The following is a 17,941-nucleotide window of genomic DNA, read 5'->3' as shown; positions in this document are numbered from 1 at the left end:
TGCTCTAATTACAATGATATGAACACTATGTGTAGAAAACACAAGGGGGGCAAGGATCATAACAGGTAGTCCGACTCTTAGAGGAAAAACAGGTAGAGGGGTGGAGGATGGTCTTAGAATGCTTATTATTCCAGATCTCACCAAACACAAACTGCTATTTCCAAATGGATAAATTAATAGTTTTTCATTGACCAAATTAACATACTTTATTGACTTTACTGGATTATGTAAAAATTTGTCAAAGAAAAAAATAAATAAAACAAATCTGCATCAAAATGACTTTCTTTACATCATCTCAAGCATTAGGTATCCAGTTTGGAAAGAATAAAAGAGGGGAAAAAAATACTAAGAAATAGATCTGCAAGCGGTGTCCAAACAATTATCAGGCACCAAATGAGGCTAAATTTGCCGCTTGTAAAGTAAAATCTTGAGTATCATCTGCCACCTGGCTAATAAAGGTTTGCACTGTCTTGTTGATTAGCTTAATGGTTTACTACAGGGGTGCTCATTCCTGGTCCTCTAGATCTAACAACCTGCCTGATTTCCAGCTCCACCTGTACTGCTTGCTGTTGATTACCAGGACCAGGTACGTTCATTCAATCAGAATTTGGAGACATCCGATGAAGTATATCAACAGCTAACAGGGCTTGAAGATCTGGAAAACGACCAGGGTGGTAGATCTTGAGGACCAGGAATGAGTAGCCCTGGTGGATTACATCCATGGTTTTATTATTGTCTTTAAGTGCTGTATGGAGGTGATGTGAGTTTACCTTCAGGACAGGAACACTGAAGTTGGCATAGATGAAGGCTGTGGACCCACCAGCCTCAACAGAGCTGAGCTGTGAACAGTAATGTCACTTCAGAATTAGGTCATATTGTCTCATATTGAGAAAGGCCTTTTTTAGTTTAGAAGCTGTGAATTTGTTTTCATGCTATTAAATTTTATAGGCTTCTAGTACGTGTCTTGGAAACAAACAGTAGAATTTCCCTCACATAAATCATGAAGGTCGCTACTCGATTCCCCGTGTGCAGCTTGAACACGGGGCTGGAAGGCGACTGGTGTCAAGAAAAAGATAAAAAAAAGACAAGAAAGTATATTAAATAAATGTTTCTAGTACTTTCTATGAGAAGTAAATAGCAAAAATCTTTTGTTACTCACAGTAGCATGGTCAAAGTGAGGCTCGTAATGCCCTCCAATTCCATAATTCACCACTTGGAGGTACTCGCCATATGGAGGCTTCACATTCAGACCAGTGAGCATTGAGATTCTCTGGTCTAGCTTTCCAATGATGCAGTTCTCTGATCCTTTCAGCCATGCACTGTAAGTAAGACAAACTTTTCATAGGACCAATTTGCCAAAAATAGCTGCACTTTTGAATAAACTTCTACTGATTTTAAAGCTTTAGCATTTGAAAGTCATTCAAACCCCTTGCTGATTCGATACTCCACCGTTGTTTGATTTTCACCGGACGCCACCACAGATCTCCTCAACTTGAAAGCAAAGACAAAAAAATGAATATTATGAATCTGGATATAAAGGGATTATTGTAAAATAATTGTATCTCACTGCAGGGGTTTCAAAAATTAACCACAAAAACCATTTGTCATCTTCTAAAAACCCTCATAAAGGATTCCTCACATGATCTGTTTCCACTGAGATAAAAATTCAGGCTGTTATATTACTTGCGAAGTGTAAAGTAAGGGGTAACTCGGAACAGATGTGCAGTTTTATTCTGCGATCCTGCAAGGCATCCCGCTCAGAACCACAGTCCTGTTTTCAATCAGCCCACAAACTGACAACATGACGAAATAAATGCAGAAGTGTCAAACTGAGCAAAGGATGGAAAAAAAAAAAAAAGTATCATCCGGGGCGCAACTGAGCTCGCCCACCAAATGTTTCCTAAAACCCTAGAGTCAGCAATCTGTGAGCTCTGAGGGCATCACGCTTTTCAGTTTGGAGCAAACGTGCACATGAGTCTCCCTGATAGTCCACCTACAGAGGATTATTTGCACAGTTTGAGGATACTGGCCAAGTTTTTTACAGCAGTTTTCCCACTGCTGTACTGGAATTGAACCGACTCCTCCTCCACAGGGTCTTTCCAGTAGGAAAAAGAAACCTGCCAATGATACCCACAGCTTTTCTCTCTAAATGTTGAGTCTGCATTTATTAAAAATAATTAAACGCGTGCTGCATATATTTGGGTCTTGATTTAAGTGCCCATGGCACCTTTATGCTTCAGTCAATCTTGGCAGATATAATAGTAAAACTTACTTGCAAAAAACACTTTGTCAGGAGTGGATGGATGGATTTGTTTGCATATGGAAGGGAATCTATGTCATTTTAAAAGTTAGAATAATCTTTCGGAGCAAATTTGGCTAAATGGCTAAAACTAATTATGGATGTGTTTTATGATCAAAAGGGAAATGAGCGAAATCATGTCTTGTCCTTCTGAGACAGGATTCATATAGGCTATTTTATGATCAAAGTCCTCCTTCTGTCTTTAGTGAGGTGTCTGTGGATGCTCTACATCTCTTCACAAAATATAATCCCCAGATGGTCCAAAAACAACAAAAAAGGAAAGCTCCTTTGTTTTTACGTGAACGGATTTAACACTTTTTGTTGCTTTCTTAACAGTTCAGAATATCACATAATTGACAAGTAGTGAATGGACAAAACTGCTTATTAATTTGCATTAAAGTCTCACTCCCATCATCTTATGATTCCTTTTTTATGCCATATGTTTGCTAGATAAAAAAAAACATGAGTTGTTTTTTAGGACAGTTTCTACAGAGTTCATTAGAAATTCACCTCTGAGTAGCATGCCCTCATTTCCCATTGTCCATCTGTTTACACGCTCTAGCTTACAGCCCCTCACAACTCAAACCTAACATTTTGGGTGCAACAAAAATGGCGAGCAATATCAGAGCTATCCAGCTGTACAGTATTGAGCCAGATGCCAGCTTGGACAAAAACAATGGTGTTTATGGATCTGTTTCTATGCAAGCGGATGCATCAGAATGGAACGGAGAAGGGAACTTGTGGCCCGCCAATGTTAGCTTCAACATCACAACATGACATTTATTCGTCTGCACCTGATTCACCAGAATGTAAATAAAGAAATACTCAGAAATGCAATTTTTCAAAATAAATGTTCTCAAAAATGAGGAAAAAATGCCACAATAAGGTTAAAGCAGTGTGGCAACATGTGATTTCATATAAATCCAACAACCGTCATCTAGTATAAAAAATTGACCTTTACAGTGACTGAAGGAGGTTTTCATCTGTTTATGTCATCTTAACATTTGGTTCAGCTCCAACTTTTAATTCGAAAATACATGGATTAGACTTTTTTCCAGAGTCACAGCTTGTGTTTTGAATTTTTTGACTTTTCTACTACAGCAACAAAAAAATAGTTTGCATTAAGTTTCGCTGAATTTTTTAAAATGTCCTCATAATATCTCTGTTACATCTGAGGCCTACACTAAGGTCCACCTTGACACTTCAGCTGAAAATTTAAATGAAAAAAAAATTGCTGAAGATAATTTAGACAGTTTCCAGCCACACTTCATCTGCATGTTAATGAAAATTCCAATTCTTGAGCTCTGAATGAAGCTACAGTAATGAGGACTTCATGCTTCCTGTGGAAAAACACTGCAGTGTGTTGACAAACCTCTACGTCTGGATTCGTGGACATTCGAGAATCGGACTGAATTGACTGCAGATGCAGTGTTGATAGAAACCTCAGACACGCAGGATGTTTCACATGCACGTGACAGGCACTTACTCCAGGCTGGGCAAACCCCTTGATGTCCTCAGCCTCTCTGTCAGTGATGAAGTCGTGGTAAAGGACCACATATGGCTGCAGACTCAGCACCTCCCGTTTCACTGGCAGCAATAGGAGCGCTGGGTTGTTGTTGGTGAAGTAGTCACAGTATAATCTGGGGTTTTCAAAATGGATGGGCTGTTAGGAGAAACAGGCATCTGATATCCATAAACAAGACCAAACAAGAGTAATTGTCCTTTTTCAGTCACGTGCAATTACTCCCACCATGTTTTGCTCCCACGCAATAGCCCTTTGACTGTTTTGGTGTGAAAATGAAAGTCTTACACCAAAAAAATAGAATTTTCAAAATTTTTGGGAAAAATTTCTAAGGATTACCATTCTATTTTTGCTTCTTAGAAGTTTATGGTGAACTTGCATAATAAGTAATAAGCAATCTTTCTTGCACTTTTTAGTGTGTGTTGGAAAAAACAATGACATTCTTGATTGGCTTAGTTCCAGCACTGAATTCTCAAATATTTTTCAACCACAAATTCGTGGCAGTGTACATAGCATCCCATTCAAACTTATATAATAATGCATTTGAGTTACATTAGCATTTTACAAATTTTTTATCAATATCACACATAATATATTGCCACATTTAGCGCATATTTCTCTATTTTTCTTACCAAATGTTGAACAGCATGTTTCAGTGTCCTCTGTGTATTTTAATGATCTAAAGAAATGTCAGAAATTTTCCGAAGCTACCATATTCAGGCTCTTGAAAGTGTTCAACTCAGCCAAAAAAGTGAGAAACCATACTGTCATCCATTATACTACCATGTATAGAACCAAAGCCGAGTCAAAAATGCTCAGAGATTTAAACTAAGGCCTTTGCTGTGACTCATGTTAATGACTTTTCTGATGAAAATAGGATAGGAATTTGATTTTTAATACTGGATTTACACTTGTGAATTTCCGAATAAAAAAAATTAGCATGTTTTCTTTTGATCTCTGATACTTGATTTTTTAAATTTTGATCATTTTCTACATAAACTATGATGAAATCTGAAATAGTATATATCTACTTACATAGTAAAGGATTCTTAATGATCTGAATCTGTGATGGTAAGGTATAAATATCTGATTATAAGTTATTAACAGAATATTGATAATTCATGCAAAGAAAATTGTAATGCAGAGTCGGGGTGGGATTATAGAAATTTGCTTTCTCCCACTCCCTTTCAAGCAATATTTTTGTATGGATGTAATAAACCTCTGTTGATTGTATGGAACATGCTTTACATTTGCTTTGATTACTTGAAATAAATCTAATCTAATTTAATCCAATCTACTCTAATCTGATATGATTCAATCCAATCCAATCTAGTCTAATCTGATCTGATCCAAACTCATCTCATATAATCCAATTAAATCTAATCCGATCTAATATAACCCAATCTGTTCTGATTTAATCGAATCTGTCCTATTCTGATCCAATACAATCTAATCTAATCTGATATAAAACAATCTAATCTAATAATGTATAATAGAATTGAATCTGATATAACACAATCAAATCTAATCTAATCTAATCTGATAAAATCTAATCTAATTTTATTTCATCTAATCTAATCTAATCTNTAATCTAATCTAATCTAATCTAATCTAATCTAATCTAATCTAATCTAATCTAATCTGATAAAATCTAATCTAATTTTATTTCATCTAATCTAATCTAATCTAATCTAATCTAATCTTAACAAATACCTGAGAGCCCTGAGTTCGGCAGAGTCTTTCATAAACATCCCTGGTGGTTAAATAAGTGGAGGTCGGTCTTCTCAATCCAACACTTCTGGTTGTTTCTGCAGCAACCAGCAGCTTCTCATATTTCTCAACATTCAGCAAAACTCTTCCATTTGTTGGATCTGAGAAGAACATAAAAAAGACAAGATAAATATGCTTTTTTTTCAGAATCTGCAGTGATTTAGAGCAGATGGCAAAGCGCTGTATTATTTTACCGTAGTGCAGTAACTCATAGGATAGACTCAGAGCGTAGGAGATGTTCCCTGTCTGAATCACATAGAAGACTTTAGGAAAGTTCAACCAACCATCCTTAAAAAAATGTTTTCTGCTCTGAAAGTAAGTCAACCTACTTTAAAATGGGAGAAAGCCAGGTGATCCAGAGCATCCTCTAATGTTCCTTCATTCTCAGGACTCCACTTTCCTCCTGCTAATCTGAAGAGACGAACCGACTCTTCTAACCAGGGCACAGAGTGATAATAGTCCTCTTGTTCATAGGCCACCTGCAAAAAAGTGTTTTTATGTGAACAGTACACTCACTTATTTTAGTGTCTCTACAGGAGTAGTGTCAGAAAAACTCACTAAACCCTTTAGCTTTGCAGTGAAGTATAATGATTTCTCTGGCCAAAAACATGTCAGCCACCCACATTTCCTAGTCTTTGCATTAACTCTGTCTGAACAGGAACAATGGAATGCATTATCCATGTGAATAGGAACCACATCATGGGAAGAAACCCATTTTTTCCAAGCTTCTGTCTGGGTTTCCACCACAAAAGCCCTGACAGATCTGGAACAAAATGAGGAAAACTTTCCTGAGATTTTTTTTCCAACCACTTCTCCATTAACTTTGTATCATAGGATACTTCTATTCACACAGGAAATCAGTCCTGAAGTCTGGGAAATGTGTACTCACAGTTCCACAATGTTTTACAGCCTATTCCAAACGTGCCAGTCCGAAAAATGCTTTGAGCTCTGAAGATTAGATGATGTGTTTAGGATCATTATTATGGGACAAAAGCCACTATATTGCCTTTTTTTCCTTCTCTTTAAGGCAGTATGATATTTGCTTTTATTGCTGTTTATTTGAAGATTATTTTTTTGCTTTAAAGCTTAAATTCTGATCCCTTTGAAACATTTTGTGTTGTTTTTACAAAGATAGCTGTTTTCAAAAGTGAAGTTTCAAAACTTGCTCCAGCTGTTAATAAATGTCAAATTTTATGGCTATATCTAAAGTTACTGACCTTTCCAACCAGAAAACAGTCGTCACCGGACAGCAGGGTTGACACAACAGGCATGTAAACATCTGTCGCTTTTCCATCAGCGACTCTCCGGAAAAGCCCCCTGACCAGACTGGAAACTTGGAGCGCGTACACATCTTGCAGTCTCATCAGCCCCTTTGCAGCCCCCTGGAGATCTTCCATTTTGGGCAGATCGGCCTCTTCTTCCTCATAGCCGGACCTGAGGGCTGGACAAAAGACAGCCTGAACAGGAAATGGTTTGGTCGAGACACCTGCATTAATCTGATGTTCCAACCTGATGTGTTTGTGGGGGATGAAGGTCGGAGAACCAACCTTGCAGGTTCTCCAGGGCTTCGTTGCTGTAGACGACGTTCAGCCACTCTGAGTGCAGGCGCTTGATGAGGGTGAAGGACACCAGTGGGTTTGCCATCGCGGCTGCTGGGCTATTATAAAGCTCTGTGTGGAGACTCGACACTTTGGCATAAAAACTGCCAGAAAGATTAGATTATTTTGATTGATTTGGTCTATTTCAAGCATTGATTGTAGACAATACAAGAAAAATAAATCAAACTCAGAAATAATGAAATGCATTGATTCAAGAAAAAACAACAACACACTCAAGTCACGTGATTCATTAAATATATTATTATTATTAACTAAAGTCAAGTAGAGCTTGATTTATTGCTTTAAAATGAGTGGGAATTTATATAATCCCAAATGCAGATTTCTTTCAATTAACAAATTCAAGTGCTTGTTGGTTTAAGTAAGCATTAATATCATGTAACATATATGAAATAGACATGGATAATCTTCAGAATATAATTTCATGTCATCCAGCAATCATCCCAACACATTGCAGATCAATTTTTCAAGAAACAATCGTTATTTCACATTACACAGTGACATGCTCATTAATAAAAAGAGTCTAGATTATTTGACCACATTCAAGTTCACACGTATTTGGATTATGGTTATGCTATGTATAAATAGCTTGTAATTCCTTATTTCTACAGATACGTTAAATACTAGGGGTGTAATGATTTATTTTAGCATTTGATTCATATCCAGTGGTTCATAGTTGATATGGATCCAGGACATCTTTAGCAAAAAGACAGAGAGATAAATACCAGGTACTGAACAGTGCAGAGACATGATTCAACTCTGAGTTCTTGAACTCCGAGTTAAGGAAAACTGAGTTTCTGGTTTCAGAAACGGAGGTACCTTAAACCTGTGAAAGTGGGTTAAACCGAACCCATTTCACGAAGCGGCATACACTAAATTAACATAGTTAATGACTATGGCAAATGACTCTGTGAAACTAACCTGGTTTGGCGCAGGTTTCCATTATGAAACTTCCCTGTGGTCTCTGCCCCTTCTTAAAGTGAAGGATGTTCAAATTGGACTTCCTCATTAACATTTTGAGAACATTCACATTAGATTCTGTACGTTTCTGCCACACTGAAACCAAAATAGCATGTCCATTCATAGAGGATCCCGTAGATGAGGAGGCTGGATTAATCCGGAGGGAATATTATTTATGTTGGGAGAGGATTTTGAGGTTATGAGTTGAATGTCTGGCGTTTCCCATTTTTATCTTTTCAGCTGTTCTAAAACCTATAACTCTGAGTTTGCAAACTCTGACTCAGTCAACTCTGAGTACAGGTTGGAACTCTGAATTTGTTAAACCTGCCTCTTGAAACGGGCCCCAGGCCGTTTCAAGACGTTTCCAGACTCCTTGTATTTCTTGCAAGATAATCAAGTGTAATTTAAATATGTGTATAAACAGACAAGAAAACAAGAATTAAAAGCAAATTTGTTCACATTTTAGTTTCATAAGGTCCAGCCCACTCTGTTTTTCCACATCAAAATAATACAAACGGAATATTATTAGAACATTCTACCACATTGTATGATCACATGTTAAATTCAGTGTTTCCACATAGAGGACTGTAATGACGGTTGATAATTTTTGCTCCGATTTACCTCATCGATGATCACTTTATCTAATTTTGAAACTATTTTTAATGGTTAAGGTCAATTCAATTATCACCTTGTTTCAGACAGGTCAATCTGGTTGGATCAAATAGAAATTGACTAATTGATAAATAGCTTAATTGTTACACACTTATTATATACATATTAAAGCAACACAAATGTAGGTAATTGCAGTTAAAATATTAAAGAAATGCAGAGCTCTTCTGAAATTAGAAGTATTTTAAAAAGTTACTTAATATATTAACAAACCCCATTTTTATTTTTTTTAGCTTCCATCATTTAGAAAAGTAAAGCATTTAAAAGCCCAGATTAATTCATTTCATATGGTTCAGACTGTAACTCAAGACTAAATATTTCTGACACTGAACCTTTTTCTTAAAAGTGTAAATTCCTTACCGTTTGATGTCCTCCAGTCTTTCCTGCTCATAGTCAATGTAGGTTTTCAAGTTCTCCATTAGTTTCCGTTCAACATTAATCAGCTGTTTGACGTTCTGCAGAGAAGTGAACATTTCTGCTCCACATCTGAGAAGCAGAACTGCGATCGCAAAAGCCCAAAGAAGACACTTTTTCTCAGGATGCTTCATCTCTGAAGGAGCAATCTTTTCTCTTCCCTCTGTCGGTTTTTGGTCCTCCCGTCTGCAGCTTTTCCCCGAGTTTCCTTAAAGCCAGCTGCTGCCTCCTGATCTCAGATCAGCTTCTTCTTGTGAAACTCGATCTCAATCCAAATTAATATATTTTTTTTTCTATAGCCATAGGAGCTTAATTGCGTTAAAATTGTGAATAACTCTTTTCTTCTTGGGGAGAAAAAAAAACACTTAATTTAGTCACTTTAATAAAACTTCCCCTAAAAAGAAAGTAGGCTAACATCAAAGTTGCATTTTTAATCAGCTTTTAATAAGCTAAATTTTAAAACTGCACGGATATTTGCTTTTCCTAATTTAAACCCAAAATCAATTAATTAATTCTGGAATTGTAGCGACATCTGCTGGCAAACATTATGTACAACAACTACGGTGTCCTAGTTCCTTTTCTTTCTTTCATTTTAATGTTTTTGTGTTTTTTTTAACACAATTTTTCTCATGATAGAAGACGCATATGAACAAAAGGTTAAAACAGAATTTCTGAGCATTTCTTTATTCACATTGTTGAATCAGGGGCAGACAAAACAAAAAAAAAAACACAGTTGTAGAAGATTGTAGTTGTGACACACAAGCTTCACAGCCACAGGCTCCCTGTTCCGCTCCATTCAGAAACACTAATGGTTTCTATCTAACCAAATACATTGTTTTGTATTCACTAAACCTATTTATGTCAACCACATAAATACATTTTGTAAATAAAAACCTGGACATTTTTTTTTTATTAAGACAACATACAATCAATGTAAATGTTTGCCTTACTTAAAAAGCACAATGTTTGATTGAAATTGACACTGATTCATTTTAAAGATTAGAAAACATTTGGCATCATGCTTCAAAAAAGCCAGGAGGTTTCAAAATGTGAGGCCTCAAACGTTTCACCTACTCTAGTTTTCTCATCTCCAACACAGGAGGGTACACGTTTTGTACCATACAGTCAGTGGTTTAGGTCTATTCAAATATATTAATATATAATAATATATATAATATATATAAATAGTTTGTATTTCTCTTTGTTTGTACTTCAGTGATCTCCAGGATCCCATGGAGTTGTTTTTAGAACTAAACAATGAAAATGGATTGAGATCCAGATTTATGATTGTGAATGAGAATAGACAAAAGTTTTTTGTTTTTTTTAATCTTACACTAACCAAAATAACCTTAATATTAGTGAACTAAAGAGGCAAGATGACTGAAAGTTACCAGCAATGGAAAGAAGAGGGAAAAAAAGGATACATGAATTATTTAAAAAGTGGTTTATTGTCTCGTTTTGATCCATTGTCTAGATACCAGCACTTGCTTCTGTGCTTTACATATAACAAATTAAGAATAATTAATAACTGACTTTAAGACAATATTTTACAAGTACAAAAAGAAACCAACGTGGAAATTTCAGGTTTAACAGAAATGAAAGAACAAATATCCATCTACTAAGTGTGTTGATCGTGTATTTTTGGCAGTTTATGAAAAAAATCATTTGAAGGTTGTAGATTTAAGGGGAAAACATTTATATTAAACTTCAAAGATTCTTTTAAATGACATGATCCATTTAAAATCTGAAAGTTTCATACACCCACGAATCATTTTGCTTCGTGTGCTGTAGTTACAGTTGATCGCCAGATGAGAGTGCTGTCTTCTTCTTCTGGGTTAATATGTAAACTCAAAGAAAGTAGTGAGGGAGTTCAGCTCAGTTCAATCAGACATGACAACAACTTTATGCTTTTTTAAGTAAGGCTCCATCAGCACATAATGCCTTTACTGCACATTGTCCAGTCCCTTAAACATACTAAGAGAAAATAATGTGAAAAAAACATTTTTCTCAAATTTTCCTTTAAAAATTTCTAAACAGATCCTAATGAAATTATGCTGACAAGAATAGATTTTATTTTGAAAAAGTACAGAAGTATTTGCATGTGATTCATAGGGTAGTTTTGAATATGCTTCAACGATTTTCTTTAAAAAAATTCAGCTAAACTCTGGATGAGAGCCACAAAACGGAAGTTTTTGTGAATCATCATAAAAATAAATTAATTCATTATAGAATAGGATGTTTTTTTTATGGCCCAATTTAAACCCCTACAAATATTTTTGCAAAAAGTCAGATGTAGATACAGTCTTGTTGTATAAAACTGCTTAAATTATTTTTTTTGTACGATGACTGTTATTATTACAAGAAAGGAACAAAGTATCTTTGTGTTTGGAGAAAATATTTCATTTACAAGATGAAAAAGGCCTCCATAGTGAGACCTGCAGTTTAAGCACCAGCGGAGCAAAGCATACATTCAAACAAACACCAGCCTCCATCACGATTCACACTCATTATAATCAACAATGACATGTTCATATAATCGATTTTGAATGTTTAAATTTAACGGATTACCTAAATTACTCTGACCACCTTTCAGCAAAAACTGCACATCCAGACAGAAGAAAACCAGGGAGCTGCAGTTCGGTTCACCTAGAAGTCATTCACACCATTGAGTAATGTTTGTCAGTGTTGCTGAAACGGATCCGCAGCCTGGTTGATGGTTAACAGACTGGAAAAAGAGCTGATCAGGTCAAAAAGACGTCACAGAGAAGGGTTTGAATCAATTCTTAAAGTCTCTTTAGTTTAAATGATCAAATTCTAGACATTTTAGCCTGGTCCAAGTTAGTTTTTTTTTTTTTTGGTTACTTTAAACTGGCAAAGACACAGCTAGACAATGTTTAGTTTATTTAATTCCCTTTTGAGCTCGTTTCAGGTAAACAGACACATTCTTGAAGTATTTTCTAAGGAACATTACACACAAGAAGCCAGTTTAATCCAGCCTCATTTTCTTGCTAATACCATATTACAATAAAAAAAAGTCCTTCTAATTGCATATATACACAAATTGATCCGTTAAATTAACTAATTTAAAATTTGCTGATATTCTCAAGTTTCACAAACCTTTTTCACCTATAAAAAAACTGCTCTCCTAAGAGGTACTCATCTTAATAGATGTAAATTTTGAAAATGTGTTTGTTTAATTAAACTTAGTAAAACATTTTTTTTACAAGTGTACAAAAACTAAGTCATTGCTTGAAGAAGGGTTTGACAGTTTTAGTGCAGAAGAGGAAGTTTTTCACCATGTGCCTCCTGAGAACCTGATCCCTGAAGCCATAGATGAGCGGGCTGAGGAAACGCGGGACCAGAATGAAGCAGAAGTAGTTAAAAAAGGCGATGTCCTCCCTCGTCCAGACTTTATGCAGCACTACGAGGGTCTCAGTGATGGGGCCGGTGAAAGCCAGAATGCACAGCAGCAGCTGAAAGCCATGCAGGAGCACCGTGTGCATGGCCCTCTTCACAGAGAGCCGGTCCTGCCTCAGCTTCCTGGTCTCCAGTAGAATTCTCACGTAGGTGAAGAGGATGACGAAGGCCACCACTGCAAAGAAGAGCACACTCACGGCGGCTCTGAACAGCGTCTGGATGAAAGAGGAGTTGATGGCAGCGACTTTGCACAGCACTGGGGTTGTGAGGCCCAACACGGCGGGGTTCCCACTCTTCATGGCGTACTCGATGATGGGAAAGACGAAGCTGACAAACCACAAGGACACCACCGTTATCCAGATTCGCTCTGAGCGCCAGGCGGCCGGACGCTGCAGGGGGTAGAAGATGGCAACGTAGCGCTCCAGTGACATTGCAGCCAGGATCAGGGTGGTGTTCTGGAAAGTAGCAGTGGAAATAACGAGCAGGGGGACACAGAGCACCATGGCAAACTTCACCTGAGCCATGACACAGAGGAAGAGCAGCACAGAGGACAGGATCTGCAGGGTGTCATTGATCAGCATGTGAGCAAACAGGACATAACGAGAGGTCTCCATGAACTGCCTGTTAGAGGCAAAGACCTGCAGCATGATGAGGATGCAGCAGAGGAAGAGGCAGAATAGAGGGATAACCACACACACCTTAATGATCACAGACAGACTGTTTGGAGAAGTTGCATTGACAGAAAATTCAGTCAGATTCTGCATGTTTTAGCTGAGAACTGCAGCAAACCTGTATAGGAGAAAAAACAGTTAAACTAACATACAAAATGAATGTTTTAAAAAAATTATAGTAAATGTGAAAAAAATGTTTTTACAAAGATCTTCTTACCTGAAGATGTCTTCATGAAGCATATCTTCAGTGAACATTTACCTTCTCATCTTCTTATATAAAAGGTTTGGCCACAGTCCAGTGTGTGTGCAGCATCCTGATCCCTCTAGAGACGCCTGCTTTCATCACTGAGTGACACGTTTCTCATCAGCATCAAACTCTATTGGGGAAAAAGGGACTAACTAATGTGAGGATCCAAGTAAAGTTAGGTTTGTATAAAGTTTTGCAAAGTTTTTCTTTAAATTCCTTTTTAAAGTCTATTTTTCACAGTTGCAAAAATATACAACAAAAGTATTATTACACATTGTAATATTTTGATAATGTGATAATTTTTTGATATTTCGTAAAAGTATTATCTGTGGTCTTTTAATTCTTATTATGCCCTTTTAATGTAAATCTAATTTGCTTTACTGGCTAAGTACAGTCTATCTACAGGGAATTTAGCTTTGGTGTGTTACGCTCGCATGTGTAAATAAGGCAAGAAAAAAATAGGTGCAAAAAAACAAAACATAAACAATTAAAATAAATAAACAAAACATAAGAAGAAAAAGATAAAGATAAATGACAATAATAAGAGATAAAATTTAAAAAAAAACTGTTATTTCATGAGACAGTTTCTGCAGAGCTACAATAGTTCATTAGAAATTCAGCGCTGCATTGTGAGTGGAACTGTTGGTGTATTGTAAGCCAGCCAGTGGAGCTATTCAGACATACAGATTTAAGCCAGATGTCAGATCAGATGAGGAAAATGAAGATACACATTTGTCTAGTTGTAAAATAGTAGATGCATCAGAATAGAGCAGAGCATGAAGATGGTGGCTTGCCAACTGAAGCACCTACATCACTGCTTTAGGCTTTTCCAAATGGCATTTTTTTAGTTTGCTACTTAATCTTGATGGTTTAAAAAATCAGAAATGTGATTTCAAGATTAATTATCTTTATTGTTATATATGTTGTCCACCATGAGAAAAATGCCACAAGAACATGTTAAAAGCACATGATTTTCATTGGAGTGGGTCTTTAATGAGACCATTAGCTCATCAATAATGGAGGCCAAGACAACATATGTTTGCTTCTTTTTCTACTCTCTCATTCAACTGTTCCGTTTACGAAAAAAAAATCAAATAATCTGCCCTCATCTAATCCTATTCTGTAGTTGTCCTCCTCAAGCAAACCTTCCTCATGTCGTTCTTCATTACATCCATGAAGCTCTTCGTTGGTTTTCCTCTTCTAGTAGCTCCATCCTCAGCATCCTTTTTCCAATATTATCACTGTTCCCCCTTTCAACATGTTCAAATTTCAATCTGACTTCTCTGCATTTACCTCCAGAAAATCTAACAAGATTTTCCTCTGATAGATTCAATCCATCCTCAGGATTAAAAAGATCTTCCATAAATAATCCCTATAAATAAAATTATTTTTTTTTATTTTTAATTTTTGCTGTAAACCAACATAACACAATAATGAATCTTCAATCAATCACTTTAATGTCTCCTCTCTTTTTGCGGTAGCATGTGTCTAATATTGTAATGTGCAAAATATTAACATCTGAACTGAATTCAGACGATTTCTATGTTTGTTCAGCTTTTGTCCAGCTTGAACTCAGCCTACATGTAAGAGAGCCATACATGTATAGTCGACTTAAGAAAAAAAAAAAATAGGTTTAATGATTCTTTAAATGATTCTTTTATCATTTAAATGATATCTTAAGATTCAGTTGACCCAAACCTGCTGCACCTTAAGGGTGCAGATAGAGTTTGTGCCTCTGTACTCCTGACAGACTTTTACTAAAGTTGTAGGTTTATCATTTGGGATTTCATTTAAAGCAGGGTTCCTGAAAAAAAGCTTGTAGTTTTGATACGGTGGCCCTCATTCTGTGAGGTTCAGATGATGATGATTAAATTAAAATTCCATTTTATTTAGAATTCATTTTCCTGCTAAAGAACACCTCAAAGTGCTTTCCGTAAAAAAAATTAATAAATAATAATAATAATATAAAGGATAGTAAAAATAAAAACCAACACATATACATTCTATAAAAACAAACAGGGAAAAAACATCAAATCAGATTAAAATATGCAAAAACTTAGCTAAATCAATGAGTTTTTAGTTTTTTCTTTAAAAAAATTAAATCTTAGTGGATGAAGCCCTCACCTCCTCAAACCAGATTTTTAAAAATGTTTAAAAAAATCTTGTAATACATCTGCAGTAATATGTGCAATGAAAACACTGGCTGTAATCTTTATTTTTAGAAACACAAAAGCCATAATTTTACAATCTCACAAAACATCAATTTTAGAATCTCTAAAATTGATGTTTGAAACAAAAACTATAAAAACGTAGCAATATTCTAAGTTAGTTTATAATAAAAAGTGAGCATGATAAAAACAACCTGCAGATTAAAGTAAATAAAACTTAACTAAAGGTCAAAGATACTTCACCGCTTAACTCTGGTTCTACCAAAAAAAAAAAGGACACGTCAGCCATAACAACATGTTTGTTTTCTTCCTTCCAATATAAATATGGACTGATTTTAAACATTTAAATAATTTAATAATTAAATATAGTTCATCCTGCTACAATAATCAATAAGATTGTATTTCTTAATTTGCTATAAAAACAAAATAAGGTTTTACTTTTTTTTCTTTTCATTCACAGCATGTTCTGATGTTGAAGTTTCACACTTGCAGAAAACGTGTTACTGTTAGTCACATGTCAGGGAATCAGTTTGTGGTTTGTGTCAGACAGTGATGACTTGGTTAAGCACAACTGTGACTAAATAAGCTTCAATAATTTAAGCAAAGGGAAGCAGGTGTTTGTTTCATAACTCTAGCCTTTGAAATGCACATTTAAGTGCAGCTCCTTTAATATTAATGCTTTTGTGTCAACTATATTTTAATACCTTAACATCTTTGATTAAACTTTAATTCCAGCTGGGATTTTCTGGACTTTTCTCACCCAGATATCTGATGCACTGTGTTCTATTTTCAGTCAGTGTCACACTCCTGCCCAGGACAGATGTGAAAAAAGCAGCTTTGTTTTTGAAGCTGGTGATGTAATCCACCGAGACGCCGCCGTCTCTGTTGACTAAACGTGCACGCAGGGCTTTTGTGTCTCTGCAAACTGCGGCTCAGTTTGAGGGCAGGTCCCTTCAACTCCTCAACACGAGCTGATTATTAACATAAAGCTCCAAAGCTCAGTTAGGCAACGTGTGACAAACAAATGAAACCTTTGAGAGCGGCTGTGTGGGTCTCGCCAGGTCTTTACGTCAAGCTTTGCGTCAGTCATCAGGACTGCAGGGGGGCGGGAGCAGAATCCGTCCAAAACAAACACGCCGCTTCTGATTCCAAACAGATCCAGTCCAGAAAATCACAGATTTTCAGGCCTCCAGGGAAACAAGCTTGAAATAAACAACTCATGAAAATGTGGAAAAAAAGCTATTTCCACACAAAAAAGGTAAAAATTGTCAGAGCAAAGAAATTTCAAATTAAATTGGAGTAAAATGAGTTTTAATGAAAATTTTATGTTTTAAAAATAAATGTTAAACTATCATCAATCTATAGATGGGTCATTACAATAATATTTGATCAAATTTCATATCAATATTTAAAGAAATAGAATGAAAAATTTTAAATGAAGTTTAAAAACATGTTTTTTATTGTTTTTTGATTTCTCAAGGTTTCCTGTCAACAGTTTTGTTGACCTCAATTTTATGTTTACTCTGAAAGAAAGCCCAGAAAACGACCGATGTTGCCCTTGTTGATGTGGCTATTTTTTTTTTTTTTTTGCAGATCTAAAGATTGTCGGGAAAGATTCATTACAAACTTGATTAAAGTAGCAATTTATTTCCTTGTTTTTTGTGCTTTATGTTGTGCTCACATTATGCTTGACAGTTTAGCTTTCTTTCTTTGCGCTCTCCCATATTCCACAAGAAAACCAGGTATATTTTTTAAATCAACCAGTTGTTTTTTTTACATAAAACTTCTGTCTATTTAGCTTTTTTTTTAGTCCTTGCCAAGTGCAGTGGTTAGCGCTCTCGTCTCACTGTAAGAAGGTCCTGGTTTGAATCCCAGCTGAGACATTTCTATGTGGAGTTTGCATGTCCTCCTTGTGCATGGGTGGATTTTCTACGAGCTCTCCGACTTACCCTTGAATTCAAAAAACATACTTCATAGGTTAATTGGTTTCTCTAAAGTGTCCCTATAGGTGTGCATGTGTGAGTCTATGTGGCAGTGATTGTGTGCCTGTGACACACTGGCAACCTGTCCAAGGCCTTCACCTACCCAAGACAGGCTCGTATTCCCGTGACCCTGAAAGGGAAATAGATAATAATAATAACTAGAGAAAATTGCATTTCCTGCGGAAATACGTTTGATTGCAGTTTTG

The 17,941-nt window shown here is 36.0% G+C and overlaps 2 protein-coding genes across 2 annotated transcripts in view; both read right to left on the bottom strand.

Moving 5' to 3' along the window:
- p4ha3 (prolyl 4-hydroxylase, alpha polypeptide III) overlaps positions 1-9,859 on the bottom strand; it is an 11,772-nt gene extending 1,913 nt beyond the window's left edge. The window contains exons 1-11 of the mRNA XM_024276538.2: positions 9,197-9,859; positions 7,139-7,293; positions 6,809-7,032; positions 5,921-6,070; positions 5,786-5,837; positions 5,535-5,692; positions 3,786-3,962; positions 1,427-1,491; positions 1,160-1,319; positions 994-1,056; positions 771-839 (exon numbers count right to left, since the gene is read on the bottom strand). Of these exons, the coding sequence (XP_024132306.1) occupies positions 771-839; positions 994-1,056; positions 1,160-1,319; positions 1,427-1,491; positions 3,786-3,962; positions 5,535-5,692; positions 5,786-5,837; positions 5,921-6,070; positions 6,809-7,032; positions 7,139-7,293; positions 9,197-9,384 (1,461 nt within the window). The 5' untranslated portion in view covers positions 9,385-9,859. The remainder of the gene's footprint in view (positions 1-770; positions 840-993; positions 1,057-1,159; positions 1,320-1,426; positions 1,492-3,785; positions 3,963-5,534; positions 5,693-5,785; positions 5,838-5,920; positions 6,071-6,808; positions 7,033-7,138; positions 7,294-9,196) is intronic.
- Positions 9,860-10,679: 820 nt separating this feature from the next.
- or129-1 (odorant receptor, family H, subfamily 129, member 1) lies at positions 10,680-13,449 on the bottom strand. Its single transcript, XM_036215016.1, has one exon. It carries the CDS (start codon positions 13,429-13,431, stop codon positions 12,493-12,495), a length of 939 nt encoding a protein of 312 aa, XP_036070909.1. The 5' UTR covers positions 13,432-13,449; the 3' UTR covers positions 10,680-12,492.
- Positions 13,450-17,941: the final 4,492 nt, after the last annotated feature.

Source organism: Oryzias melastigma, linkage group LG13 (assembly GCF_002922805.2).
Source record: "Oryzias melastigma strain HK-1 linkage group LG13, ASM292280v2, whole genome shotgun sequence".
Lineage (NCBI taxonomy): Eukaryota > Metazoa > Chordata > Actinopteri > Beloniformes > Adrianichthyidae > Oryzias > Oryzias melastigma.
The sequence above is the reverse complement of the archived record's forward strand: the minus strand, read 5'-3'. Positions and strand labels throughout refer to the sequence as shown.